The sequence below is a fragment of the Pseudophryne corroboree genome, chromosome 6 (genome assembly GCF_028390025.1).
Source record: "Pseudophryne corroboree isolate aPseCor3 chromosome 6, aPseCor3.hap2, whole genome shotgun sequence".
Lineage (NCBI taxonomy): Eukaryota > Metazoa > Chordata > Amphibia > Anura > Myobatrachidae > Pseudophryne > Pseudophryne corroboree.
Window position 1 is genome coordinate 575453795 of NC_086449.1, and position 27806 is coordinate 575481600.

At 46.0% G+C, this 27806-nt stretch overlaps 1 protein-coding gene across 6 annotated transcripts in view; it reads right to left on the reverse strand.

Annotated features, from left to right (window-relative positions):
* Nucleotides 1-27806, reverse strand: part of LOC134932978 (oocyte-specific histone RNA stem-loop-binding protein 2-like) — a 260183-nt gene that overhangs the window by 131339 nt on the left and 101038 nt on the right. For all 6 annotated transcript variants that reach the window (XM_063927877.1, XM_063927875.1, XM_063927879.1 and 3 more), the window contains 3 exons: nucleotides 20588-20722; nucleotides 18464-18565; nucleotides 18255-18344 (listed from right to left, as the gene is read on the reverse strand). In XM_063927877.1, the coding sequence (XP_063783947.1) occupies nucleotides 18255-18344; nucleotides 18464-18565; nucleotides 20588-20722 (327 nt within the window). The remainder of the gene's footprint in view (nucleotides 1-18254; nucleotides 18345-18463; nucleotides 18566-20587; nucleotides 20723-27806) is intronic.

Genomic DNA, 27806 nt, shown 5'->3' on the forward strand with positions numbered 1-27806 from the left:
AACTTGTGATCTAAACCCAGTTAACAGTATGATAACAGAGGAGCCTCTAGAAAAAAGATGGCTCACTACAACAATAACCCGATTTAGTTAACAATAACTATGTACAAGTATTGCAGACAATCCGCACTTGGGATGGGCGCCCAGCATCCACTACGGACTACGAGAAATAGAATTATCGGTAAGTAAATTCTTATTTTCTCTGACGTCCTAGTGGATGCTGGGAACTCCGTAAGGACCATGGGGATTATACCAAAGCTCCCAAACGGGCGGGAGAGTGCGGATGACTCTGTAGCACCGAATGAGAGAACTCCAGGTCCTCCTCAGCCAGGGTATCAAATTTGTAGAATTTAGCAAAACGTGTTTGCCCCTGACCAAGTAGCTGCTCGGCAAAGTTGTAAAGCGGAGACCCCTCGGGCAGCCGCCCAAGATGAGCCCACTTTCCGTGTGGAATGGGCTTTTACAGATTTTGGCTGTGGCAGGCCTGCCACAGAATGTGCAAGCTGAATTGTACTACAAATCCAACGAGCAATAGTCTGCTTAGAAGCAGGAGCACCCAGCTTGTTGGGTGCATACAGGATAAACAGCGAGTCAGATTTTCTGACTCCAGCCGTCCTGGAAACATATTTTCAGGGCCCTGACAACATCTAGCAACTTGGAGTCCTCCAAGTCCCTAGTAGCCGCAGGCACCACAATAGGTTGGTTCAGGTGAAACGCTGAAACCACCTTAGGGAGAAACCGAGGACGAGTCCTCAATTCCGCCCTGTCCGTATGGAAAATCAGATAAGGGCTTTTACAGAATAAAGCCGCCAATTCTGACACGCGCCTGGCCCAGGCCAGGGCCAACATCTTTAAGTGGTTCAAACCAATGTGACTTTTGGAACCCCAAAACTACATTGAGATCCCAAGGTGCCACTGGAGGCACAAAAGGAGGCTGTATATGCAGTACCCCTTTTACAAACGTCTGCACTTCAGGGACTGAAGCTAGTTCTTTCTGGAAGAAAATTGACAGGGCCGAAATTTTAACCTTAATGGACCCCAATTTCAGGCCCATAGACACTCCTGTTTGCAGGAAATGTAGGAATCGACCCAGTTGAAATTCCTCCGTCGGGCCTTACTGGCCTCGCACCACGCAACATATTTTCGCCAAATGCGGTGATAATGTTTTGCGGTTACATCCTTCCTGGCTTTGATCAGGATAGGGATGACTTCATCCGGAATGCCTTTTTTCTTCAGGATCCGGCGTTCAACCGCCATGCCGTCAAACGCAGCCGCGGTAAGTCTTGGAACAGACAGGGTCCTTGCTGGAGCAGGTCCCTTCTTAGAGGTAGAGGCCACGGATCCTCCGTGAGCCTCTCTTGAAGTTCCGGGTACCAAGTCCTTCTTGGCCAATCCGGAGCCACGAATATAGTGCTTACTCCTCTCCATCTTATAATTCTCAGTACCTTGGGTATGAGAGGCAGAGGAGGGAAAACATACACTGACTGGTACACCCACGGTGTTACCAGAGCGTCTACAGCTATTGCCTGAGGGTCCCTTGACCTGGCGCAATACCTGTCGAGTTTTTTGTTGAGGCGGGACGCCATCATGTCCACCTTTGGTTTTACCCAACGGTTTATAATCATGTGGAAGACTTCTGGGTGAAGTCCCCATTCTCCCGGGTGGAGGTCGTGTCTGCTGAGGAAGTCTGCTTCCCAGTTGTCCACTCCCGGAATGAATACTGCTGACAGTGCTATCACATGATTTTCCGCCCAGCGAAGAATCCTTGCAGCTTCTGCCATTGACTGCTTCTTGTGCCACCCTGTCTGTTTACGTGGGTGACTGCCGTGATGTTGTCCGACTGGATCAACCCGGCTGACCTTGAAGCAGAGGACTTGCTAAGCTTAGAGCATTGTAAATGGCTCTTAGCACCAGGATATTTATGTGAAGTGATGTCTCCAGGCTTGACCATAAGCCCTGGAAATTTCTTCCCTGTGTGACTGCTCCCCAGCCTCGCAGGCTGGCATCCGTGGTCACCAGGACCCAGTCCTGAATGCCGAATCTGCGGCCCTCTAGAAGATGAGCACTCTGCAACCACCACAGGAGGGACACCCTTGTCCTTGGTGACTGGGTTATCCGCTGATGCATCTGAAGATGCAACCCCGACCATTTGTCCAGCAGGTCCCACTGGAAAGATCTTGCGTGGAATCTGCCGAATGGGCTTGCTTCGTAGGAAGCCACCATTTTTCCCAGAACCCTTGTGCATTGATGCACTGAGACTTGGCTCGGTTTTAGGAGTTTCCCGACTAGCTCGGATAACTCCCTGGCTTTCTCCTCCGGGAGAAACACCTTTTTCTGGACTGTGTCCAGAATCATCCCTAGGAACAGAAAACGAGTCGTCGGAACCAGCTGCGATTTTGGAATATTGAGAATCCAACCGTGCTGTCGCAACACTACCTGAGATAGTGCTACACCGACCTCCAACTGTTCCCTGGATCTTACCCTTATCAGGAGATCGTCCAAGTAAGGGATAACTAGAACTCCCTTCCTTCGAAGGAGTATCCTCATTTCAGCCATTACATTGGTAAAGACCCGGGGTGCCGTGGACCATCCAACGGCAGCGTCTGAAACTGATACTGACAGTTCTGTACCACAAACCTGAGGTACCCTTGGTGAGAAGGGTAAATTGGGACATGAAGGTAAGCATCCTTGATGTCCAGAGACACCATGTAGTCCCCTTCTCTTGAATTTGAACCTCTGTATGTAAGTGTTCAAAGATTTTAGATTTAAAATCGGTCTCACTGAGCCGTCCGGCTTCGGTACCACAACAGTGTGGAATAATACCCCTTTCCCTGTTGCAGGAGGGGTACCTTGATTATCACCTGCTGGGAATACAGCTTGTGAATGGCTTCCAAACTGCCTCCCTGTCTGCTTGTAAAGCCCCAGCGTCATGCTGAGGGCTTGGCAGAGGCGGGAGAGGGCTTCTGTTCCTGGGAACTGGCTGATTTCTGCAGCCTTTTTCCTCTCCCTCTGTCACGGGGCAGAAATGAGGAACCTTTTGCCCACTTGCCCTTATGGGAACGAAAGGACTGCGCCTGATAATACGGCGTCTTCTTATGTTGAGAGGCGACCTGGGGTAAAAACGTGGATTTCCCAGCTGTTGCCGTGGCCACCAGGTCTGAAAGACCGACCCCAAATAACTCCTCCCCTTTATAAGGCAATACTTCCATATGCCATTTGGAATCCGCATCACCTGACCACTGTCGTGTCCATAACCCTCTTCTGGCAGAAATGGACAGCGCACTTACTCTTGATGCCAGTCGACAAATATCCCGCTGTGCATCACACATATATAGAAATGCATCTTTTAAATGCTCTATAGGCAATAATATACTGTCCCTATCTAGGGTATCAATATTTTCAGTCAGGGAATCCGACCACGCCAACCCAGCACTGCACATCCAGGCTGAGGCGATTGCTGGTCGCAGTATAACACCAGTATGTTGTGTAAATACATATTAGGATACCCTCCTGCTTTCTATCAGCAGGATCCTTAAGGGCGGCCATCTCAGGAGAGGGTAGAGCCCCTGTTTTGACAAGCGTGTGAGCGCTTTATCCACCCTAGGGGGTGTTTCCCAACGCACCCTAACCTCTGGCGGGAAAGGATATAATGCCAATAACTGTTTAGAAATTATCAGTTTTTTTTATCGGGGGAAACCCACGCTTCATCATACACCTCATTTAGTTTCTCAGATTCAGGAAAACTACAGGTAGTTTTTCCTCACCGAACATAATACCCCTATTGGTGGTACTCGTATTATCAGAAATGTGTAAAACATTTTTCATTGCCTCAATCATGTAACGTGTGGCCCTACTGGAAGTCATATTTGTCTCTTCACCGTCGACACTGGAGTCAGTATCCGTGTCGGCGTCTGTATTTGCCATCTGAGGTAACGGGCGCTTTAGAGCCCCTGACGGCCTATGAGACGTCTGGACAGGCACAAGCTGAGTAGCCGGCTGTCTCATGTCAATCACTGTCTTTTGTAAAGAGCTGACACTGTAATTCCTTCCAACAGTTCATCCACTCAGGTGTCGACCCCCTAGGGGGTGACATCCCTATTACAGGCAATTTGCTCCGCCTCCACATCATTTTCCTCCTCATACATGTCGACACAAACGTACCGACACACAGCACACACACAGGGAATGCTCTGATAGAGGACAGGACCCCACTAGCCCTTTGGGGAGACAGAGGGAGAGTTTGCCAGCACACACCAGAGCGCTATATATATATATATATACAGGGATAACCTTATATAAGTGTTTTTCCCCTTATAGCTGCTGTATTGTTTATACTGCGCCTAATTAGTGCCCCCCTCTCTTTTTTAACCCTTTCTGTAGTGTAGTGACTGCAGGGGAGAGCCAGGGAGCTTCCCTCCAACGGAGCTGTGAGGGAAAATGGCGCCAGTGTGCTGAGGAGATAGGCTTCTCGGCGGCCTTTTCTCCCGTTTTTCAGTGTAATCTGGCAGGGGTTAAAATTCATCCATATAGCCCTGGGGGCTATATGTGATGTATTTTCGCCAGCCAAGGTGTTTTTATTGCTGCTCAGGGCGCCCCCCCCTAGCGCCCTGCACCCTCAGTGACCGAAGTGTGAAGTGTGCTGAGGAGCAATGGCGCACAGCTGCAGTGCTGTGCGCTACCTTGGTGAAGACAGGATGTCTTCTGCCGCCGATTTTCCGGACCTCTTCTTGCTTCTGGCTCTGTAAGGGGGCCGGCGGCGCGGCTCTGGGACCGGACTCCATGGCTGGGCCTGTGTTCGATCCCTCTGGAGCTAATGGTGTCCAGTAGCCTAAGAAGCCCAATCCACTCTGCACGCAGGTGAGTTCGCTTCTTCTCCCCTTAGTCCCTCGATGCAGTGAGCCTGTTGCCAGCAGGTCTCACTGAAAATAAAAAACCTAAAACTAAACTTTTCACTAAGCAGCTCAGGAGAGCCCCTAGTGTGCACCCTTCTCGTTCGGGCACAAAAATCTAACTAAGGCTTGGAGGAGGGTCATACGGGGAGGAGCCAGTGCACACCAGGTAGTCCTAAAGCTTTACTTTTGTGCCCAGTCTCCTGCGGAGCCGCTATTCCCCATGGTCCTTACGGAGTTCCCAGCATCCACTAGGACGTCAGAGAAAATTAAGTTTTCATCCGCTTATCCCCAAATGAATGGACAAACGGAACGAGTCAATCAAGATCTAGAGACTTTCCTTCGCCTTTATCTCTCCCCTTCACAGGACAACTGGGTGGAGTTGTTACCTTGGGCGGAGTTTGCCTATAACCAATCATTTCATTCTTCCACTGGTGAGTCTCCGTTCTTCGTCAACTATGGGTTCCATCCACGAGTTCCGGAGTTACCAAGTCTTCCGACAGAAGAGGTTCCAGCTGTAACATCCACTCTACTACACTTCGGACAAATTTGGTGTAGGATTCATGCTAGTCTTAAAAAGGTTTCTGTCTGATACAAGTTCTTCGCTGATAAGAAACGACGAGCCGCTCCTCAATACAAGGTTGGTGATAGGGTATGGCTGTCCACACGTAATCTCCGGTTGAAGGTGCCCACTATGAAGTTTGCTCCAAGATTCATCGGTCCTTACCCTGTGCTACAAGTCCTGAATCCTGTGGTCTGTAAGTTGGGTTTACCTTCTCACCTACGTATTCCAAATGCCTTCCATGTTTCTCTTCTTCGTCCTCTCGTCCTTAATCGTTTTCATTCAAAGTCCTCTAGCCCCACCTCAGTGGAAGCTGAAACAGGAACAGACTTCGAGATCAAAACAATTCTAGACTCTCGTTACCTTCACAAGAATCTGCAATATCTGGTGGAATGGAAAGGGTACGGTCCTGAGGAAAGAAGTTGGATAAAGGCTTCTGAGGTTTCGGCTCCTCGACTAATCCGGATTTTCCATTCTAGACATCCTACGAAACCATGAAAGTGTCCGGGGGCCACTCCTAGAGGAGGGGGTACTGTCATATCACCGCCGCGGCCGCCGGGCTTGTCCCTCCGAGGCTGCTGGCGGCCGTCCCCGCTGGCGGCCTCTGCCTTCCGGCGCTCCGTCCGGCGCCCGTAGTGAGGACGTCGCGGGTGCGCCCGACGCTCACTGGGGACGGGTGACGTCATCAGCGCCTCTCCAATTGGGTGCTGGCGGGAAGTACAAATTCAGACGCCGGGCAGAGCTCCGGCGCCTGAGTATCATCGCTACTACTGCTGTACCTGTGATCTCCAGACCTCCGTGCCTCAGCATTTCCGTGCTTCAGCATCTCCGTGCCTCAGCACCTCCAAGCACCTCAGCGTCTAAGCGCCTCAGCGCCTTCAAACACCTCAGTACCTCTTGCATTTTAGTGCCTCTAGCACCACAACACCGCTCACAGCGAGCTTTTGGTACTCTCCACCAATTCATCAGCACCTTTACAAGTTTTGTCTTTCAGGAGTCCTTCAAACGCCCACCCGTACCTTCTGCCTACCGTCTGAATCCTGCATGAGGAAGACCTACATCCGGCCTTTTCTTCTGCGACCCAGTAGCGGTTCCTCTTCCCGGTCACCGGAAGAAACCCAGAGTCCACAACACTTCCAAACCAGGTCAGTGATACCGTGTATATGGATTGGAGTGTAGCATCCACCTTGCGATCTGCTGGGTCCTTCAACGCGGTAGATCCCGGGACTGGTAAAATCACCTGTTTTGACAGCCTGGAGACAGAGGCGTCAACTATTGGCAGAGACTCCCATTTTTTTCTATCCTCCTCTGGGAAGGTAAAAACCACCAAGACCCTCTTAGGGATCTGGAATTTTTTCTCTGGATTTTCCCAGGCTTTTTCCCAGGCTTTTTCAAAGATAGCATTTAATTCCTTAGATGCTGGGAAGGTGAGAGGGCCTTCTTACTGTCCGTGAAAAAGGCCTCCGCAACCTGCTCAGGAGTTGTGTCAGAAACATGCAATACATCTCGTACGGCCTCAATCATCAACTGCACCCCCTTTGCAAGCGATGCCGTCCCCCTCAACACATCCCCGTCACCGTCTGCAGTGTCAGAATCTGTGACCTTGTCATCCTGAATCTTGGCAAGTGCATGTTTGTGAGAATGTACCGCAGGGTACCCTGAGGGAGCAGTATCAGACCATACAGCCATAGAGGATTGCAGTACCCGAGTTCCATGCTCAGTTCTTGTAACCCTTTCAGAAATCTGAGAAATAGTCCCAAGAGAGGCTAACCACTCCAGTTCTCTAGCTGGGATCTGCACTACAACAGTGCAATCCTGATTACATGGGATGGGATCTTCCTGAGAAGATCAACCCTCTGCAGCATATGAAACAGAGTCTCTAGACATGTTTCCTAATACACACCACTCACCCCACAAACATACAGGGTACTGGGCAGAGTTCCCCCCCCCCCCCCCCCCAAGAATGGCAGAGACACAGAGATTGGAGCCAACCCCCACACAGTGCTATTACAGGTATAGGGAGACCCTAAACCAGAGCTGACTGTGTCCCTTAATGGGCAACACAGTCTTTACACAGCCTCCCCTCCCTTCTACAACCCCCTGGTACCGTACAGATAGCTGGAGTTGCACTGGAGGGACTGATCTTCCACTTGCATCCGACTGCAGGCAGGAAAATGGTGCTGAAACACTGCTGGGTCCACTCTGAGGAGAAGCTCCGCCCCCTTAATGGCGCTGTCTTCCCGCTTTTCATAGATTATACTGGCCTGAGGATTGTGTGTGCTAGCTGAGATCCACAGACCCAGACAGGCTGGAATGGCCAGTGTAGGGTCAGGCGCTGGCTCAGGGCGCCCCTCACAGCGTTGCACCTAGGTACCACTGAGCCGTCCGGGAGTGCAGTTAATACTCTGTTCCCACCCTGTAGCCACCATCTTCACACCGACCCCCGCTTGTTAGGGGGGACGGTGACTCACTCACCACACTTCAGCTCTGCAAGGGGGTGGCGGCATGCTGCTGGGGTGAGCGATATATTCCCTCTGGAGCTCAGTGTCCAGTCAGTGGAGACAGTGGCTCGGACCCCGCAGGGCGGACACTGCTCCCCCCCTCAGTCCCTCGATGCAGGGAGGCTGTTGCCAGCAGCCTCCATGTAAAATAAAAAAAAAACTCTAAGAAAAACTTTAAACTAAGAAAGTTCTGTAGAGCTCCCCTAGCTGTGACCGGCTCCTCCGGGCACATTTTCTAAACAGAGTCTGGTAGGAGGGGCATAAAGGGAGGAGACAGCCCACACTATTAAACTCTTAAAGTACCAATGGCTCCTGGTGGACCAGTCTATACCCCATGGTACTAATAAGGACCCCAGCATCCTCTAGGACATAAGAGAAAACAAAAAACGAGCCTTAGCCATCTTGGCTGTGTGATGTTACAGGTAAAATAAAAAATAAAATAGATAGTTTGTCACTAAAAACATTAGAAAATGAAGTGAAATTACAATACAGTAACCTATGCTTCAATAGACAAATAAGAAAATCAAACCAACAATTATAGAAGGGAAAAAAAACAAAACTGTTTTTCATCCTACTAGTGTGGCAACCAAGATACCTATAACGCTTCTTAGAGGGCAAGAGAGAAAAGATTGAGTGAAAAGGATGGCTGAAATCCCTAATTATCTTATTAGCCTTAGCTACACTCCTTTTATTAAATATCTCCTCCAGCTTAGGCACATCAAAGCACATGTGGGTCTACACTGTATATAAAAAGTAATTCTGTAAGATGTACAGATATTAAGCATGTTCTCTACAATTTAAATTCCATATCTATAAAATGTCTGGGATAGGGGTGTGAGGGAATTAGGCTAGGCAGACTACTGTTTCTGTAGAACCTCCATTTTTGGTCTTCTGTTTTTTTATATTTCCTCCTCATTGTCTGCTGGACGTTTTATAACATGGCCATCTGATTTGGTTTAATCTCTTTCACCCTCATTAAGTCCTCCTCCAAATCCTCGTAATTCTCTTCCAAAGTACCGTTGGTGGGATCATCTCCACTTACATTCGCTGTCTGATTAAGCTTCAGTCTCATCTTTAAGGACCTTGGTTACAGGCACATCTGCAGGGGTTGTGATTAGTGATGAGCGGGTTCGGTTTCTCGGAAACCAAACCCCCCCAAACTTCACCCTTTTTACACGGGTCCGAGGCATACTCGGATTCTCCCGTATGGCTCGGTTAACCCGAGCGCCCCCGAACGTCATCATCCCGCTGTCGGATTCTCGCGAGATTCAGATTCTATATAAGCAGCCGCGCGTCGCCGCCATTTTCACTCGTGCATTGGAAATGTTAGGGAGAGGACGTGGCTGGCGTCCTCTCAGTTATTGTTGAACTTGATTGTGCACTATTGCTTAATTGTGGGGAGGGATGGGGAGCAGCTGTATAATATAGGAGGAGTACAGTGCAGAGTTTTGCTGATCAGTGACCACCAGTTATCCGTTCTCTGCCTGAAAAAAACGCTCCATATCTGTGATCAGTGTGCTGCATATATCTGTGCTCACACTGCTTAATTGTGGGGACTGGGGAGCAGCTGTATTATATAGCAGGAGTACAGTGCAGAGTTTTGCTGACAGTTACCACCAGTATACGTTGTCTGCCTGAAAAACACTCCATATCTGTGCTCAGTGTGCTGCTTTATTGTGGGGACTGGGGACCACCAGTATAATATTATATAGGAGGAGTACAGTGCAGAGTTTTGCTGACCAGTGACCACCAGTATATAAAATATATAGCATTACGGTACAGTAGGCCACTGCTGTACCTACCTCTGTGTCTTCATTAAGTATACTATCCATCTAGATTCTATACCTGTGGTTAATTTCAGTTGTGCAGTTTGCCGACACAGTGACCACCAGTATATATAGCAGTACGGTACGGAAGGCCACTGCTGTACCTACCTCTGTGTCGTCATTAAGTATACTATCCATCTACATTCTATACCTGTGGTGCATTTTAGTTTTGCAGTTTGCTGACACAGTGGCCACCAGTATACTATATATAGCAGTACAGTACGGAAGGCCACTGCTGTACCTACCTCTGTGTCGTCATTAAGTATACTATCTGTGAGGATACCGGGTTCCAAAATCACTCAGTCATGGTGGTAGATGAAAATCCAACAGTGGTTTATTGAACAGAATGGGTTATAAACAGCTCAGCACACTTCTGTGATCCAATTCTACACGACAATCCCTCCTGGTGCTCCCGACAGAACATTACTTCTTAGTCAGTCTCCTGCCACACTCTCCTTCTCTTCCAGCTCTCTCTCACCTCCCCTGTTTGCTATTATCAAGCCTTTGTCTTTCCTACAATAAGGCGACACCCCCAGACAGTTTCAGAGCAAACCTACTTTCACATGTCCAGGCATGTCCCCTAGGCCACAATAGATGTTAACTAAAGTAACCTTACTTAATCTGATTGTGTGGCCTGGAATCCATTGTGTGGGGAAGAATGAGGGGGGGTTGTATGGCCTGACATCTGAGACTGGCTGTATCTACACAACAGCAAACACACAGGTTATCTGCGCAGTCATATGGGGGGGGACACACATTATTTTACAAGCTATAACACAATAACCAATACATTCATATATATACATTGAAAACATAACTGTACCCTTGTAACAATAATATCATACAATATAATACAATATTGCCTAACATATAACTAATAACATATTGGCAATTGGTGAAGTCCATGTGTAGGACCAGGGCTGGGAAAGTAACCACGTGTCTTTTACCACTGAGCGACACGACGCCCAGCTGTGTCATCACATGTCGTCACACTATCCATCTACATTCTATACCTGTGGTGCATTTTAGTTTTGCAGTTTGCTGACACAGTGACCACCAGTATACTATATATAGCAGTACGGTACGGAAGGCCACTGCTCTACCTACCTCTGTGTCGTCAAGTATACTATCCATCCATACCTGTGGTGCATTTCAGTTGTGCGCAGTATATATAGTAGTAGGCCATTGCTATTGATAGTTACTGGCATATAATTCCACACATTAAAAAATGGAGAACAAAAATGCGGAGGTTAAAATAGGGAAAGATCAAGATCCACTTCCACCTTGTGCTGAAGCTGCTGCCACTAGTCATGGCCGAGACAATGAAATGCCATCAACGTCGTCTGCCAAGGCCGATGCCCAATGTCATAGTAGAGAGCATGTAAAATCCAAAAAACAAAAGTTCAGTAAAATGACCCAAAAATCTAAATTAAAAGCGTCTGAGGAGAAGCGTAAACTTGCCAATATGCCATTTACGACACGGAGTGGCAAGGAACGGCTGAGGCACTGGCCTATGTTCATGGCTAGTGGTTCAGCTTCACATGAGGATGGAAGCACTCATCCTCTCGCTAGAAAAATGAAAAGACTTAAGCTGGCAAAAGCACAGCAAAGAACTGTGCGTTCTTCTAAATCACAAATACAATTGGACTCTCCTTGGGTGTCGGTTGCGATGCCCGACCTTCCCAACACTGGACCGGAAGAGCTTGCGCCTTCCACCATTTGCACGCCCCCTGCAAGTGCTGGAAGGCGCACCCGCAGTCCAGTTCCTGATAGTCAAATTGAAGATGTCACTGTTGAAGTACACCAGGATGAGGATATGGGTGTTGCTGGCGCTGGGGAGGAAATTGACAAGGAGGATTCTGATGGTGAGGTGGTTTGTTTAAGTAAGGCACCCGGGGAGACACCTGTTGTCCGTGGGACGAATATGGCCATTAACATGCCTGGTCAAAATACAAAAAACATCAGCTCTTCGGTGTGGAATTATTTCAACACAAATGCGGACAACAGGTGTCAAGCCGTGTATTGCCTTTGTCAAGCTGTAATAAGTAGGGGTAAGGACGTTAACCACCTCGGAACATCCTCCCTTATACGTCACCTGCAGCGCATTCATCATAAGTCAGTGACAAGTTAAAAAACTTTGGGTGACAGCGGAAGCAGTCAACTGACCACTAAATCCCTTCCTCTTGTAACCAAGCTCCTACAAACCACACCACCAACTCCCTCAGTGTCAATTTCCTCCTTACCCAGGAAAGCCAATTGTCCTGCAGGCCATGTCACTGGCAAGTCTGACGAGTCCTCTCCTGCCTGGGATTCCTCCGATGCATCCTTGAGTGTAACGCCTACTGCTGCTGGCGCTGCTGTTGTATCTGCTGGGAGTCGATCGTCATCCCAGAGGGGGAAGTCGGAAGACCACTTGTACTACTTCCAGTAAGCAATTGACTGTCCAACAGTCCTTTGCGAGGAAGATGAAATATCACAGCAGTCATCCTGCTGCAAAGCAGATAACTCAGGCCTTGGCGGTGAGAAACGTGCTTCCGGTATCCACCGTTAATTCAGAGGCAACTAGAGACTTGATTGAGGTACTGTGTCCCCGGTACCAAATACCATCTAGGTTCCATTTCTCTAGGCAGGCGATACCGAAAATGTACACAGACCTCAGAAAAAGACTCACCAGTGTCCTAAAAAATGCAGTTGTACCCAATGTTCACTTAACCACGGACATGTGGACAAGTGTAGCAGGGCAGACTCAGGACTATATGACTGACAGCCCACTGGGTAGATGTATTGCCTCCCGCAGCAAGAACAGCAGCGGCGGCACTAGTAGCAGCATCTCGCAAACGCCAACTCGTTCCTAGGCAGGCTATGCTTTGTATCACCGCTTTCCAGAAGAGGCACACAGCTGACAACCACTTATGTTAACGGAGGAAGATCATCGCAGAATGGCTTAACCCAATTGGACTCTCCTGGGGATTTGTGACATCGGACACCACCAGCAATATTGTGCGTGCATTACATCTGGGCAAATTCCAGCACGTCCCATGTTTTGCACATGCATTGAATTTGGTGGTGCAGAATTATTTAAAAAACGACAGGGCGTGCAAGAGATGCTGTCGGTGGCCAGAAGAATTGCGGGCCACTTTCGGCATTCAGCCACCGCGTACAGAAGACTGGAGCACCACCAAACATTCCTGAACCTGCCCTGCCATCATCTGAAGCAAGAGGTGGTAACGAGGTGGAATTCAACCCTCTATATGCTTCAGAGGATGGAGGAGCAGCAAAAGGCCATTCAAGCCTATACATCTGCCCACGATATAAGCAAAGGAGGGGGAATGCACCCGACTCAAGCGCAGTGGAGAATGATTTCAACGTTGTGCAAGGTTCTGCAACCCTTTGAACTCGCCACACGTGAAGTCAGTTCAGACACTGCCAGCCTGTGTCAGGTCATTCCCCTCATCAGGCTTTTGCAGAAGAAGCAGGAGACATTGAAGGAGGAGCTAAAACAGAGCGATTCCGCTAGGCATGTGGGACTTGTGGATGAAGCCCTTAATTTGCTTAACCAGGATTCATGAGTGGTCAATCTGTTTAAATCAGAGCACTACATTTTGGCCACCGTGCTCGATTCTAGATTTAAAACCTACGTTGGATCTCTCTTTCCAGCAGACACAAGTCTGCAGAGAAACAAAACAAAAAACTGCAAAACGAGCGCCTGATCATCCAATTGTATGGATTAAAATAATAAATAACACGTCTGAAAAGATATAATACCAATTATAATTCCTGAGATGCTGCGCTTGCCGGAATACTATGTGTAGTATTGTGGTAACAGCAAGAAGAAAAAAGACAAACGGCTGCGCTGGATGTCAGGAAATAAATCTACTGTACAGAGAGCCAACGTAAAATTTAACAATATTTATTATAAATAAAACATATAGTCCGGTAGATGATTAAGGAACATTCACTAAAGATAAACTGAGTGTAACTTGTAGTAGCTCAGGATCAATAATATAACATGGATTTAGATAAAAAGTTCCGTGTTCCACTTGATGGATTGGTAATTAGTGAGTATCAGGTGCACTGATCATATCCCAATGAAATCAAAGTCCCTCAGTTGAAATGAAACTTAACACCTCTCCAATGGGCTGGTCAGAGCCGAGCGTCCTCGGCTTCAGTGTCCTGCAATGCCCATATGTGCTGTGCAGCGGAGGGGAGAAGACCGTCTTTTTCACAGCCGGGCTGAAGCGGCGTGTATGTGAAAGAGCTGATGACGGGAGCTGTAGACGGAGGGTGCAGTAGGGACCGATGTGCACCTGGTGGTTTCATCTGAGCTTGGTGCGGGTGGGGGCGGGTCCTGGCGCGTTTCGTCACGCTCCACGTGACTTTTTCAAAGGTAGATACCTGCCTCCATAGTTGTCCGGTATTTAAAGGCTGAACTAATCAATGTAGACAGGTGTCTGTCATCAGCAATATTAAAAACAGATAAAGTGCACAAAACGAAGGCTCTCTTGTACTTAAACATAAAACTAAAAATAATTGGCAGAGAGGACTTAATAATAGAGATCCATTTCTATTTAACCTATTAAGATCAGAAACGTACATCAATTTGGTATATACACTTTCTTGTTATAATACATAATAAACAATTAAAAATAATGGTTTCAGCTCATGTTCTAGAGCAGATACATTAATTAATTAACACCACATTTTGTCGGCTACTGACTTGTCCTGCAACAATTGAGACAATTATCACGAGAGGCACTAGATAGATACTATTGACTATATGTATACTGGTGGTGCCACTATTAAACTAAGCATAAAAATAAAGATTAAAAAGATTAGAAAGATCAAAAGTGTATATTTATACAAATGACATCTACAGAGAAATATAATAAAAATAAACAACCTTAATATACTAGCGTAGATATGATTCGAACTCTAAGATACTATGCTGTTACTAATCTGTCATCTAACCTCATACGCCACTGAGTCTGTAGTTTATGTAAAGGACATACTAAGAAATTGACACAATAATTTGCTTGTTCTAGTGAGTTCGAGAGGTGATGACATTCTAACGAATATCTACATATATATCTCATGTGGAAGGAAATCTTTCGATACCTCTAAAGGGATCTATTACTAATTGAATTTCCTTTATATGCAACATCGCTATCGGTACAGTTAGTTTATCCTCTTAATTATTCTGAGTTAATAATAAAGATAAAAATAAATATGGAAATAAAAAAAATAAAAATAATGATAATAATAATAAAGGGGAACTTCCTTCCTAGATCTCCAAGTATTTCAATATATCATAACTAATCAAATGATGCATAATAATATAATGCATATACATAATGTAGGCATTGTATCACAAGAATACGTGCTTCCGATGTTAAAGCAACATAATTATGGGGAAGTCAGAGAATAATAATTTCTATAACAGGGGTTCTTGAGCAGTGTTCACAAGTGTCACTCAGAAATAGTGTCAGAAAGTCAGGATGGAGTTATGCTCTCATGAAAAATCAAATTCAATACTTTCATTGAGCCCTTCCGGTGTAAGTGTTCTTAATTTATGAATCCAATAATTTTCTCTAAGGCATGATTTTCTGTATCTATCTCCCCCACGTATTGTGGGTTTGATGATTTCTATACCCACTAGTTGGATGTCATCCGGATTTTTATGATGCTTTTCTAGAAAATGTGTAGAGACACTGTGAAATATGAGACCCTTCTGGATGTAACATTATTTTTTTTTTGTTTATTTTTATTATATTTCTCTGTAGATGTATAAATTTGTATAAATATACACTTTTGATATAGTCAATAGTATCTATCTAGTGCCTCTCGTGATAATTGTCTGTCAATTGTTGCAGGACAAGTCAGTAGCCGACAAAATGTGTTGTTAATTAATGTATCTGCTCTAGGACATGAGCTGAAACCATTATTTTTAATTGTTTATTATGTATTATAACAAGAAAGTGTATATACCAAATGGATGTCCGTTTCTGATCTTAATAGGTTAAATAGAAATGGATCTCTATTATTAAGTCATCTCTGCCAATTATTTTTAGTTTTATGTTAAAGTACAAGAGAGCCTTCGTTTTGTGCACTTTATCTGTTTTTAATATTGCTGATGACAGACACCTGTCTACATTGATTAGTTCAGCCTTTAAATACCGGACAACTATGGAGGCAGGTATCTACCTTTGAAAAAGTCACGTGGAGCGTGACGAAACGCGTCAGGACCCGCCCCCACCCGTACCAAGCTCAGGTGAAACCACCAGGTGCACATCGGTCCCTACTGCACCCTCCGTCTACAGCTCCCGTCATCAGCGGCTTTAACATACACGCCGCTTCAGCCCGGCTGTGAAAAAGACGGTCTTCTCCCCTCCGCTGCACAGCACATATGGGCATTGCAGGACACTGAAGCCGAGGACGCTCGGCTCTGACCAGCCCATTGGAGAGGTATTAAGTTTCATTTCAACTGAGGGACTTTGATTTCATTGGGATATTATCAGTGCACCTGATACTCACTAATTACCAATCCATCAAGTGGAACACGGAACTTTTTCTCTAAAGCCATGTTATATTATTGATCCTGAGCTACTACAAGTTACACTCAGTTTATCTTTAGTGAATGTTCCTTAATCATCTACCGGACTATATGTTTTATTTATAATAAATATTGTTAAATTTTACGTTGGCTCTCTGTACAGTAGATTTATTTCCTGACATCCAGCGCAGCCGTTTGTCTTTTTTTTTTTTTCTTCTTCTTACAAGTCTGCAGAGGTTCAAAGACCTGCTGGTGAGAAAATTGTCAAGTCAAGCGGAACGTGACCCGTCAACATCTCCTCCTTCACATTCTCCCGCAACTGGGGGTGCGAGGAAAAGGCTAAGAATTCCGAGCCCACCCGCTGGCGGTGATGCAGGGCAGTCTGGAGCGAGTGCTGACATCTGGTCCGGACTGAAGGACCTGCCAACGATAACTGAAATGTCGTCTACTGTCACTTCATAGGATTCTCTCACCATTGAAAGAATGGTGGAGGATTATATGAGTGACCGCATCCAAGTAGGCACGTCAGACAGTCCGTACGTATACTGGCAGGAAAAAGAGGCAATTTGGAGGCCCTTGCACAAACTGGCTTTATTCTACCTAAGTTGCCCTCCCTCCAGTGTGTACTCCGAAAGAGTGTTTAGTGCAGCCGCTCACCTTGTCAGCAATCGGCGTACGAGGTTACTTCCAGAAAATGTGGAGAAGATGATGTTCATCAAAATGAATTATAATCAATTCCTCCGTGGAGACATTCACCAGCAGCAATTGCCTCCACAACGTACACAGGGACCTGAGATGGTGGATTCCAGTGGGGACGAATTAATAATCTGTGAGGAGGGGGATGTACGCAGTGAAAGGGGTGAGGAATCGGAGGATGATGATGAGGTGGACATCTTGCCTCTGTAGAGCCAGTTTGTGCAAGGAGAGATTGATTGCTTCTTTTTTTGGTGGGGGCCCAAACCAACCAGTCATTTCAGTCACAGTCGTGTGGCAGACCCTGTCGCTGAAATGATGGGTTCGTTAAAGTGTGCATGTCCTGTTTATACAACATAAGGGTGGGTGGGAGGGCCCAAGGACAATTCCATCTTGCACCTCTTTTTTCTTTCAGTTTTCTTTGCATCATGTGCTGTTTGGGGACAATTTTTTTGAAGTGCCATCCTGCCTGACACTGCAGTGCCACTCCTAGATGGGCCAGGTGTTTGTGTCGGCCACTTGTGTCGCTTAGCTTAGTCACACAGCGACCTCGGTGCAAATTTTAAAACTAAAAATATTGTGGTGTTCAGTGTTCAGAATAGACTGGAAATTAGTGGAAATTATGGTTATTGAGGTTAATAAAACTATGGGATCAAAATGACCCCCAAATTCTATGATTTAAGCTGTTTTTTAGGGTTTTTTGTAAAAAACACCCGAATCCAAAACACACCCGAATCCGACAAAAATTTTTCGGTGAGGTTTTGCCAAAACGCGTCCGAATCCAAAACACGGCCGCGGAACCGAATCCAAAACCCGAAAAATGTCCGGTGCACATCACTAGTTGTGATAGTATCAGTGGTGGGGTCTGCTATGTTCTTGGAAGCTCTGGCGATTTAATGAAGGAAATCTGTGGGGAGGAGGCTGTGACTTGTGCGCAGGGAGAGGAGGTGGCAGTCCCTAGTGCACAGGGGTGTTGTACAAGAGAGGAATGAAACGCAAACGCATTCGTAAGTCCTTCCCCACCCCCTTAAAATAGAACTTAAAATAGAACTTATTTTCTTAAATAAAGAGCAGTCATTGCTAAATAAAGTGGCTTCCTCCAAACACCATAAAAAAATAAATCTATTATAAAATTGTTAGTTAGAAGCAATTAACGTAATATTTGTATACAGTACGATAGCATTTTAGTGTTAAGTAATACATAATTTTGCCAAGTGGGAGTCTAGGGATACACACCTGAAATCCAACTCCGTATCAACCCCCACACTGATCCCAGTCACAGAACAGCTCTGCTGCTGAGGAGAGGTACCTTCCGGAAACATGAGCCTAGAGTATTTAAGAATAGTTTATTTTTTTCATACAACTGTGACAATCACTTATGTGTTGGCAAGTATCTTAATGATCACGTTACCTACAGAGTTGAGGACCCTATTCATATTACTTACCTTGTGGTCTGTGAAAAGTTTGCATCTTGATAGACATCATCATCCTCCTCCTCCTCCAATAGTAACCCAGGTGCACTAAGGAAGCGAGATCTAGAAGGCACTCTGGGAGAAATTTTGAATAATTGCAACAACTGATAATTAATGGAAGATGTATCACACCAAGATACCATAGCCAATGGCAAAGTCACCATGCCTAAAGCACACTGGGGCCAATTCAATTGTTTTGGGAGTCTAATTTTTACATCTAAACGGGACTGTTAGACACCCAAACAAATGTCACAATTCAACTGTTTGGGTATACATGCATATCGCGGATGATGCAACCAAACAGACAGGGATTGGCCACAAACTGCTAAACTTGTCCGAAGTCCTGCTTTGGGCATACAAACTCCCGTTCGACTGCGCATATTTCTTCTCGCACCTCAGGATGCTGTAAGAAGGAATGTCATCCCCGCAGCTACTGGGCGTCTAAACGGAGCAACAATTTAATTGCTCTATTTTGCCACCCCTAATGGTCGCCGAGGGGTAAAACAATTGAATGTGCCCCTTTGAGTCTTATTGGGAGAAATGATCATCATCATGTATAACCCAAAACTTTATTTGTTCTGTTCTAATTTTTCCTGGACTTGTGTGAATACATTAGCCCCAACCAAAATAGTCACAAGAAGTTTCTCAGTCAACGATCACTGGGCTCCACAGAGAGAAGCTTTCTGTATTGTCAGAGACAGACAGGCAAGATTTGTTTCATTTTTACTTTTGCTGCAAATAAAAATAGCTGAGGCTATTTGTAATAAATACCCTGAACTGGCGTAGCTGTAAGAAAATGCATCCGTCTAAGCCAATAGATTGCATCCTCACCCTGTTCTTGCCACAATAGAATTAGAATAGTTTCTTTATACAACGCCATTATATTGCACGGAGGTGTGTGTCATACAAATATAATCACTATATGTTTCTGCAGCGAAATCAGGGTGTGGTTTAAAATACAAGGAGTTGAGCCTGCTTGGTACACCCCGACCCCCCACCCCCAATTCACGATTCAATGCTAAAATAGCTTCTGTTAATAACCGTATGGGTTTCAGGTACAAAATAAATTGTTCTGCACCTAACTCTTGCATTCTAAATCCTTCCACTTGCATCTATAAAAACATATCCAGAAAACACCCTTATCTTACAGAAGACACTGTAAATACTGTAATTCATTCACTATTATATGCTGCATTGATTATTCCAATAGTCTCTTTACTGGTCCTTCCCAAAACAGACTTTTACCCCTGCAATCTATTTTGGGTGCAGCTATGAGGCATATCTTCCCTGGAAAACATTCATCTTCTGCTGCTTCGCTTCAGTTGGTTGCCTGTACTTAAAATACACTTATACAAGAGGCCATTTAAACAAACTTACATCTCCCAGCTTCACCTCCGTTTCTCATCTACCCTTATTACCTGCTCTAATTCATGGTTACAGGATGTTTTTTTACAGGCTGCACTCAGTTTGTAATGGTTGCCGGTCTCTAGGTCGACCACACTTAGGTTGAGAGTCATTAGGTTGACACGAGTTTTTACATTTTTTTACTTAATTTTTTTTTTTTTAAACTTTCATACTTTACAATCTACGTGGACTACGATTGGGAATAGTAACCTGTGCTGAGCGCAGCAGCAGCAGAGGAGTGAGGCACCTTGTCCGAAGCATGGCGAGCAAAGTGAGCCATACGAGGGGACACGGTGCACTAATTGAGGGTCCCTGTCACTTTACGAAGAAAAACGACAAAAAAAACCAACACAAAAACAAACAAACTCATGTCGACCTATTTCAGGTGTCAACCTAGTCACTGTCAACCAATAATGATCGACCCAAGTGTGGTCGACCCTATGATCCAGCCCCTTTTGTAATGCTAATCTTGCGTGCAGGGCCCTCTCTCTCTGTTGGTTATTACCAAGTATTATTTTATTACTATTTAATACTTTTTTGTTCCCAATTGTAAGTCGCATATTTAAATAAATTACAATATAAAACCACAAAGCATAAGATTTCTGGAAGATTGGACAAATAATTTGCCCAACACCATTGTAAAATATTGTCAAAGCACATTTTTAGAAGGTTTTTTTTTCTAAAGTGACTTACCCAAATAAGTCTTGCATAGAAGTGCTGTTATTTATCAACATCCATGGTTCAGGTAGAGGAGACTTTGTTAGCTCATGCAGTTTTGGGTCATGATGGGCCACAGGTGGCATACATACTGTCAGATTAGAATCTAGCCTATAAAAAAAAAAGCCACACACAAAAGAGGAAAAGTTACTTTGAAACCGTACAGATCATACTATGATCAACAGTGCAGTGCAGTACACAATAATTCCATTAGAATGAAGGTCTCTCATAAAGCTCACTATTGGGCAAGTGCAAAACACTTTCCAAATGCCAAGTTTAATACTAGGGGGACATGTACTAAGCAGTGAAAAAGAGTGGAGAAGCAAGCTGTTCTGCATAAATTTATAATATGCAAATTATAAAAATTACAGTGCTGATTGGTTACCATGGGCAACTTCTCTACTGGCTTACTTCTCCACTCTTTTCACTGCATAGTACATCTGCCCCTAAGGATTATGTGAGCAAGAACACTGCACAACAAACAAGGAGACCATACGAAAGTATTTCAAAGCTTTTACATATGAAAGTTATTTTTTTTTCTTCTTTCCCCTAAACTGACCATTAAGTTTTAATATACATGGAATAAGTGACCAACTGTTCCCCCTGCTTTGGGCAAATAATCCTATTATACATTCGGGATGTAGTTATGTGACCAGCGGTCAGGAGACAGCGGGTCACAATACTGACGGCTACATCCCGGCTCCCTCACAATCCCGAAAGTTGGAATGCCGACCAGAGACTATTCCAACTCGTGGATGTCCATAGAGTGGGGAGGGGCTCCGTTGCGCTCGCCCCCCCCCCCCCCTCTCACAGCCGGGATACTGCTGTCTGTCGCACATACCCAACCCATTCATTCTTAGGAGCATCCCCCATTACATAGAAGAGTTACATCAATGTCAAACCTTCAATTCTTAAAGTGGAAACCGCTTTGTAAGTCTCATTGCTTTCTGAGACTACACTGTAGCCCTGAAATATATTGGTTTATCATTTTTCAGCTGAGTAGAGATCAGAAAAGTGGATATCCCTAGACTGTACCTATGTTACACCTTACAGATGTAATTTAAAGATGTAATTCTTTCTTCCTGTCCTTGTCTTTCCAAGGTCTCTTCAACCGAGCTAGGCAGCAGTCATAACAGGAAGAGCAGCCATACTGCAGAGAATCTCAATGGGTCTGGTGTTGCTTTCAAATCGAATTGTTTACCAGGTGAAGAGATGCTCACCTGAAAACCATCCATTACAACCAGAGGTAGTAGACACAGTAATGGTCAGGTGTTTTTTTTTTTTTTTTATAGTAAGCACCATGAGGTGCAGAGTATGACCCGTTCAGTTGACACAAGAATAAGTAAGCTCATGAGAAACAATGATGCAACAGGCCGGAAGTGTGTACATAAGCCAAGTACTGACTGCATTCTGTAAGGAGAAAGAATGACCCTAAGCAATGCAAGATCAGCCAAGGGGTGTCTGCATGGCAGGTTAATAAAAAGGGAGGAGTTATGCAAACCACCCACTCATCTCAGTTTTGGTATTCCTAATTAGCTTGCAGAAAGAAAACAAAAATGTGTATGGAGCTTGTGCTATGGACTTTCCCAAGAATTATAAAGAATCAGGATTTAAAGAGGGTTAAGAGGACAAGGTCACAGATCTGTTGGATTATATACGGGATGTTTCCTCAGAAGGGTCTTTGCTTCATTTGAAGATTTATCTTCTTAAAGGGGGAGTTTATAAATAACCCAGCACATTTAACCCTGAAAGAATAGTCAAGGGGCCCATTTATCATTGAATAAATGTAGCTTCACCCACGAAAACACCAGTTTTTGGAGTTAACCACAAATAGAGTCCCCCATATGTATTACTGAGCAACAGCAGCAGCAGATCTCTCAGAAATCTGCTGCGATCCCTCCATTCCTGTCGGCAGCTGCACCCTCCATAGGTTTCTATGGGGGATGAGACGCGGGCAGATTTAGCAATTTTTGGAATGTGAAGAATTCTGGAGATTAGCCCCCACAGCTACTGCCATCTGAAGATGTAGCCTCTGGGCTACACATTGCATAGTTAGCCATGAGAGGGTTTCCCTGGAACCCTCCCAGTCATGAGTGCAGCTCATGTGGGGTCAGTGGTACTGCGCATGCATAGAAGCCCTGTCAGCACTCAAAGCACATTGCAGGGATGGGCTCCTTTTAGAACCTTTGTTCCTGCTGGTGCTCAATGATGTCAACCACCATAAGAACCGCATATTGCAGTGCAATTGTGGGAGCCAATATCCCACCCAGATCACATTGCATATGCAATTCTTGATAAATGGGCACCCAAGAACATTAGTAAAAGTAATGTATATCAGTGACATGCAGTCAGGGTAGGAATGTCCTCGCCTTTCATACTCCAGTACAGTCCAGAGTTTTGAGCATAAAAAGGATTAAAAAAAATAAAAAAATTAATAGGATTTGATTTACCTACCGGTAGATCCTTTTCTCGTAGTCCATAGAGGATACTGGGGATCCATTTAGTACCATGGGTTATACTGGTCCACTAGGAGCCTTGGGCACTTTAAGAATTTGATAGTGTGCGCTGCTCCTCCCTCTATGCCCTTCCTACCAGACCCAGTCCAGGAAACTGTGCCCAAGGAGACGAACATACTTTGAGAGGATAGATAAGGGACAGTGGTGAGATTACAAACCAGCACACAGAATATGAAAGCCATGGTAACCAAACTTGAAACATGAACAGCAACAGCTGAACAAACCAGAATACTTAACCAGGTAACAGTGCAGGAAGAACGAAGCACCGGGCGGGCGCCCAGTATCCTCTACTGACTACGAGAAAAGGATTTACTGGTAGGTAATTAAAATACGAATTTTCTCTTACGTCCCAGAGGATACTGGGGATCCATTTAGTACCATGGGGAAGTACCAAAGATCCCAAACCGGGTGGGAGAGTGCTGAGGTTCCTGCAGAACTGCTTGACCAAACTGAAGGTCCTCAGAGGACAAAGTATCTAACTTGTAGAACTTAGCAAACATGTTCGAAGCTGACCAAGTAGCTGCTCGGCAGAGCTGTAAAGCAGACACACCCCGGGCAGCCACTGACCTAGTAGAGTGGGCCTGTACAGATTTTGGAACCGGCAAGCCTGCCGTGGAATAAGCATGCTGGATCGTGAGCTTAATCCAGCGTGCAATAGACTGCTTTGAAGCAGGACACCCAATTTTATTGGGATCATAGAGAACGAACAGCGAGTCGGATTTTCTGTGACGAGCTGTAATCTTCACATACACCTTCAAAGCCCTCACAACATCCAGACTTTGAAGTAGCAGAGGTGTCAGTCACAGCTGAAACCACAATAGGTTGGTTGATGTGAAAAGCGGACACCACCTTAGGAAGAAATTGCTGACGAGTTCTGAGTTCAGCTCTGTCCTCATGGAAAATAAAGTAGGGACTCTTGTGAGACAACGCCCCTAGTTCCGACACACGTCTTGCTGAGGCCAAGGCAACAGTGTGACGGTCTTCTACATAAAGGTACTTTAAACCGTTACAGGAGGTTGCCATAAACCAGTCCGATTGGGATCTCAATTTGGTGCTGCAGTTTCTCCAAGGTGCCGTGGGAGGCACAAAGGGAGGCTGGATGTGCAGAACACCTTTCAAGAACGTCTGGACCTCAGGGAGAGAAGCCAATTGCTTCTACTAGAAAATAGACAAAAGCTGAAATCTGGACTTTAATCCCGACTGCAGAAAAAGCAGGAGACATCCCAGATGAAATTCCACCGCGGAATATTGTCTGGTCTCAAACCAAGAGACACATACTTCTTCCATATACGGTGGTAATGTTTAGATGTTACCACCTTTCCTAGCTTGAATCAGTTTGGGTGACCTTGTCAGGAATCCCTCTCCTGGCTAGGATCAGCCGTTCAACCTCCATGCCGTTAAACGTAGCCGCGGTAAGTCCTGATAGACAAACGGGCCCTGTTGCAGAAGATCCTCGAAGAGGCAGAGGCCACGGATCTTCGATAAGCATCTCCAGAAGGTCCACGTACCAGGCCCTTCTTGGCCAGTCCGGAGCAATGAGTATTGCTTGAACCTTTTCCCTTCCTATTCTTTAGAATTCTTGGGATCAGAGGAAGTGGAGGAAACACGTACACCCTCTGGTAGACCCAGGGAGTTGTCAGAGCGTCTACCGCCACTGCTTGTGGGTCTCTCAACCTGGAACAATACCACCTGAGTTTCTTGTTGAGACGAGAGGCCATCATGTCGATATTCCCACGGATGTGTCAAGCACCTAAACACCTCCGGATGAAGGCTCCACTCCCCCGGTGCAGGTCATGTCTGCTGAGGAAGTCTGCTTCCCAGTTGTCCACCCCCAGAATGGAAACCGCCGACAACGCCACAGCGTGTTTTTCTGTCCAAAGGAGAATTTGACACCTCTGACGTTGCTGCTCTGCTTTTCGTTCCGCCCTGTTGGTTTATGTACGTTACAGTCGTTACATGGTCCGACTGGACTTGAATAGCCTGAATCCAAAGTAGAGATGAGGCCTGCAGAAGGGCGTTGTAGACAGCCCTGAGTTCCAGGATGTTTATTGGAAGGACGACTTCAACTTGACCATCTTCCTTGAAACTGCACCCCCTGGGTGACTGCTCCCCAAACTCTGAGGCTTGCATCCGTAGTTAGCAGAATCCAAATTCTGAATCCCGAACCTCTGACCCTTGAGGTGGTAAGAAGTCTTTAGCCACCACAGAAGGGAGATTCTGGCTCTTGGCGACAGACTGATCCTCCGGTGCATGTGAAGATGCGATCCGGACCATTTGTCCAATAGATCTAGCTGGAAGGGACTCGCACAAAACTTTCCGTACTGAAGTGCATCGTAAGAGGCCACTATTTTCCCCAGAAGTCGAATGCACAGAGATCCGGGTTGGCTTCAGGACAGCCCGAACCATCGACTGGATTTCCATAGCCTTCTCCACAGGAAGGAACACTGAGATTCCGTGTCCAGCATCATTCCCAGAAAGGAAAGCCTCTGTGTCGGTTCCAGGTGAGATTTGGGTAAGTTCAGAATCCACTGTGATCCAGGAATAGTCTGGTTGAGAGGCGAATGCTGGCCATCAACCGTTCCCTGGATTGTGCCTTTATCAGAAGATCGTCCAGGTAGGGAATTATGTTCACTCCCTGTTTACGGAGTAGAAACATCTCTGCCATCACCTTGGTGAACACTCTGTGCCGTGGAGAGACCAAATGGCAGGGCCTGGAACTGGTAGTGGCAGTCTTGCAGTGCGAACTGTAGATAAGCCTGATGGAGGCGGCCAGATCGGAATGTGAAGGTACGCATCCTTGATATCCAGAGACACTAGGAATTCCCCTTCATCCAGACCTGAAATCACTGCTCTCAGAGACTCCATTTTGAATTTGAACAGGTTCAATGACTTGAGGTTCAAAATCGGCCTTACCGAACCGTCCGGTTTCAGTACTACAAACAGGTTGGAATAATGGGGGTCATTCAGACCCGCTCACACGCAGCAGTTCTTCGCTGCAGTGCGAGCGGGTCAGAAATGCGCAGACGCATTGCGCACACACGGCATTGCCTGGCGATGATAGTCCCTGGGCAACGACACCACCAGTGACAAATGTGATCGCAGCGGCGATCGCAAGAAGAAGATGGACAGGCGGGAGGTGTTCCGGGGTGGACACTCACCATTTTCCAGGCGTGGTGAGTCCAACGCAGGCGTGTCGAGGCGTTTGGAGGGCAGATGTATGACGTCAGGACCGGGACCCTTCATCGCTGGATCCGTCTCACAGGGTAAGTATCTCTTACCCTGGTCTTGTTTTGCACGAAACCTTTTTTTTTTTTAGCATAGCAGGGCTGCACAAGCGATAGCAGCCCTGCTATGCTAAAATACACTCCCCCATAGGCAGAGATTAGTTGATGGCACCAGCAGCAAAAAGTTGCTTGGTGCGATCAACTCAGAATGAGGGCCAAGGGGGGTAATTCTGAGTTGATCGCAGTAGCAAGTTTGTTAGCAATTGGGCAACACCATGTGCACTGCAGGGGGGGCAGATATAACATTTGCAGAGAGAGTTAAATTTGGGTGGGTTATTTTGTGTCTGTGCAGGGTGAATACTGGCTGCTTTATTTTTACATTGCAATTTAGATTTCAGTTTTAACACACCCCACCCAAATCTAACTCTCTCTGCACATGTTATATCTGCCCCACCTGCAGTGCACATGGTTTTGCCCAACTGCTAACAAATTTGCTGCTGCGATCAACTCAGAATTAGGCCCAATCGTGGTCATTCAGAGTTGATCGCTCGCTGCCGTTTTTCGCAGCGATCAAGTGAAAAAAGCGGCAAATCTGCGCATGGTACGCAGCGCACATGCGCTAAGTACTTTCACAAAAGACTTTGTAGTTTTACCCAAGCTCGAGCAACGTTTTTCAGTCACTCGAGTGTTCGTAGTATGATTGACAGGAAGTGGGTGTTTCTGGGCGGCAACTCTTTCGTTTTCAGGGAGTCTGCTAAAAAACGCAGGAGTGGCTGGAGAAACAGGGGAGTGGCTGGCCGAACGCAGGGCGTGTTTGTGACGTCAAACCAGGAACTAAACAGACTACACTCATCGCATGATAGGAGTAGGTCTGGAGCTACTCAGAAACGGCATGAAATTTTTCCTGTGCACTTCTGCTAAGCTAAGATACACTCCCAGAGGGCGGCGGCCTAGTGTTTGCATTGCTGCTAAAAGCAGCTAGCGAGCGATCAACTCGGAATGAGGGCCAATATCCCTTGTTTTGCAGATGAGGTGGAACTGGAACAATGACCCAAGTCTGTACCAGTTTTTGATTGGCGTCCAGGTTGTACTTGCTTCCTGTGAAACTGGTAAGCCGATTTGAAGAATCTGTGATGTGAGCTCCTGAAACTCCACTCTGTAGCCCTGGGAAATAAGATCTATGACCAGGGATCCTGGCATGATGCTGTCCAGATGTGACTAAAATTTTTTAGTCGGCTCCCACCTGCCGGTCTTCCAGGCATCGTGGCCCGTCATGCTGAAGGCTTTGAGGAAGCAGAACTTAAACTCCTGTGAGCCTGCAGTTGCTTATTTTCGTGGTTTACCTTTAGTGCCTCTGGTGGCTGTAGAAGAACCTCTGTTTTTGCTCTTAAACTTGGCAGTCCAAAAGGACTGTAGATTAGGTCCTGAGTAAGCCTTCCTGGCTGGGGGAGCTGC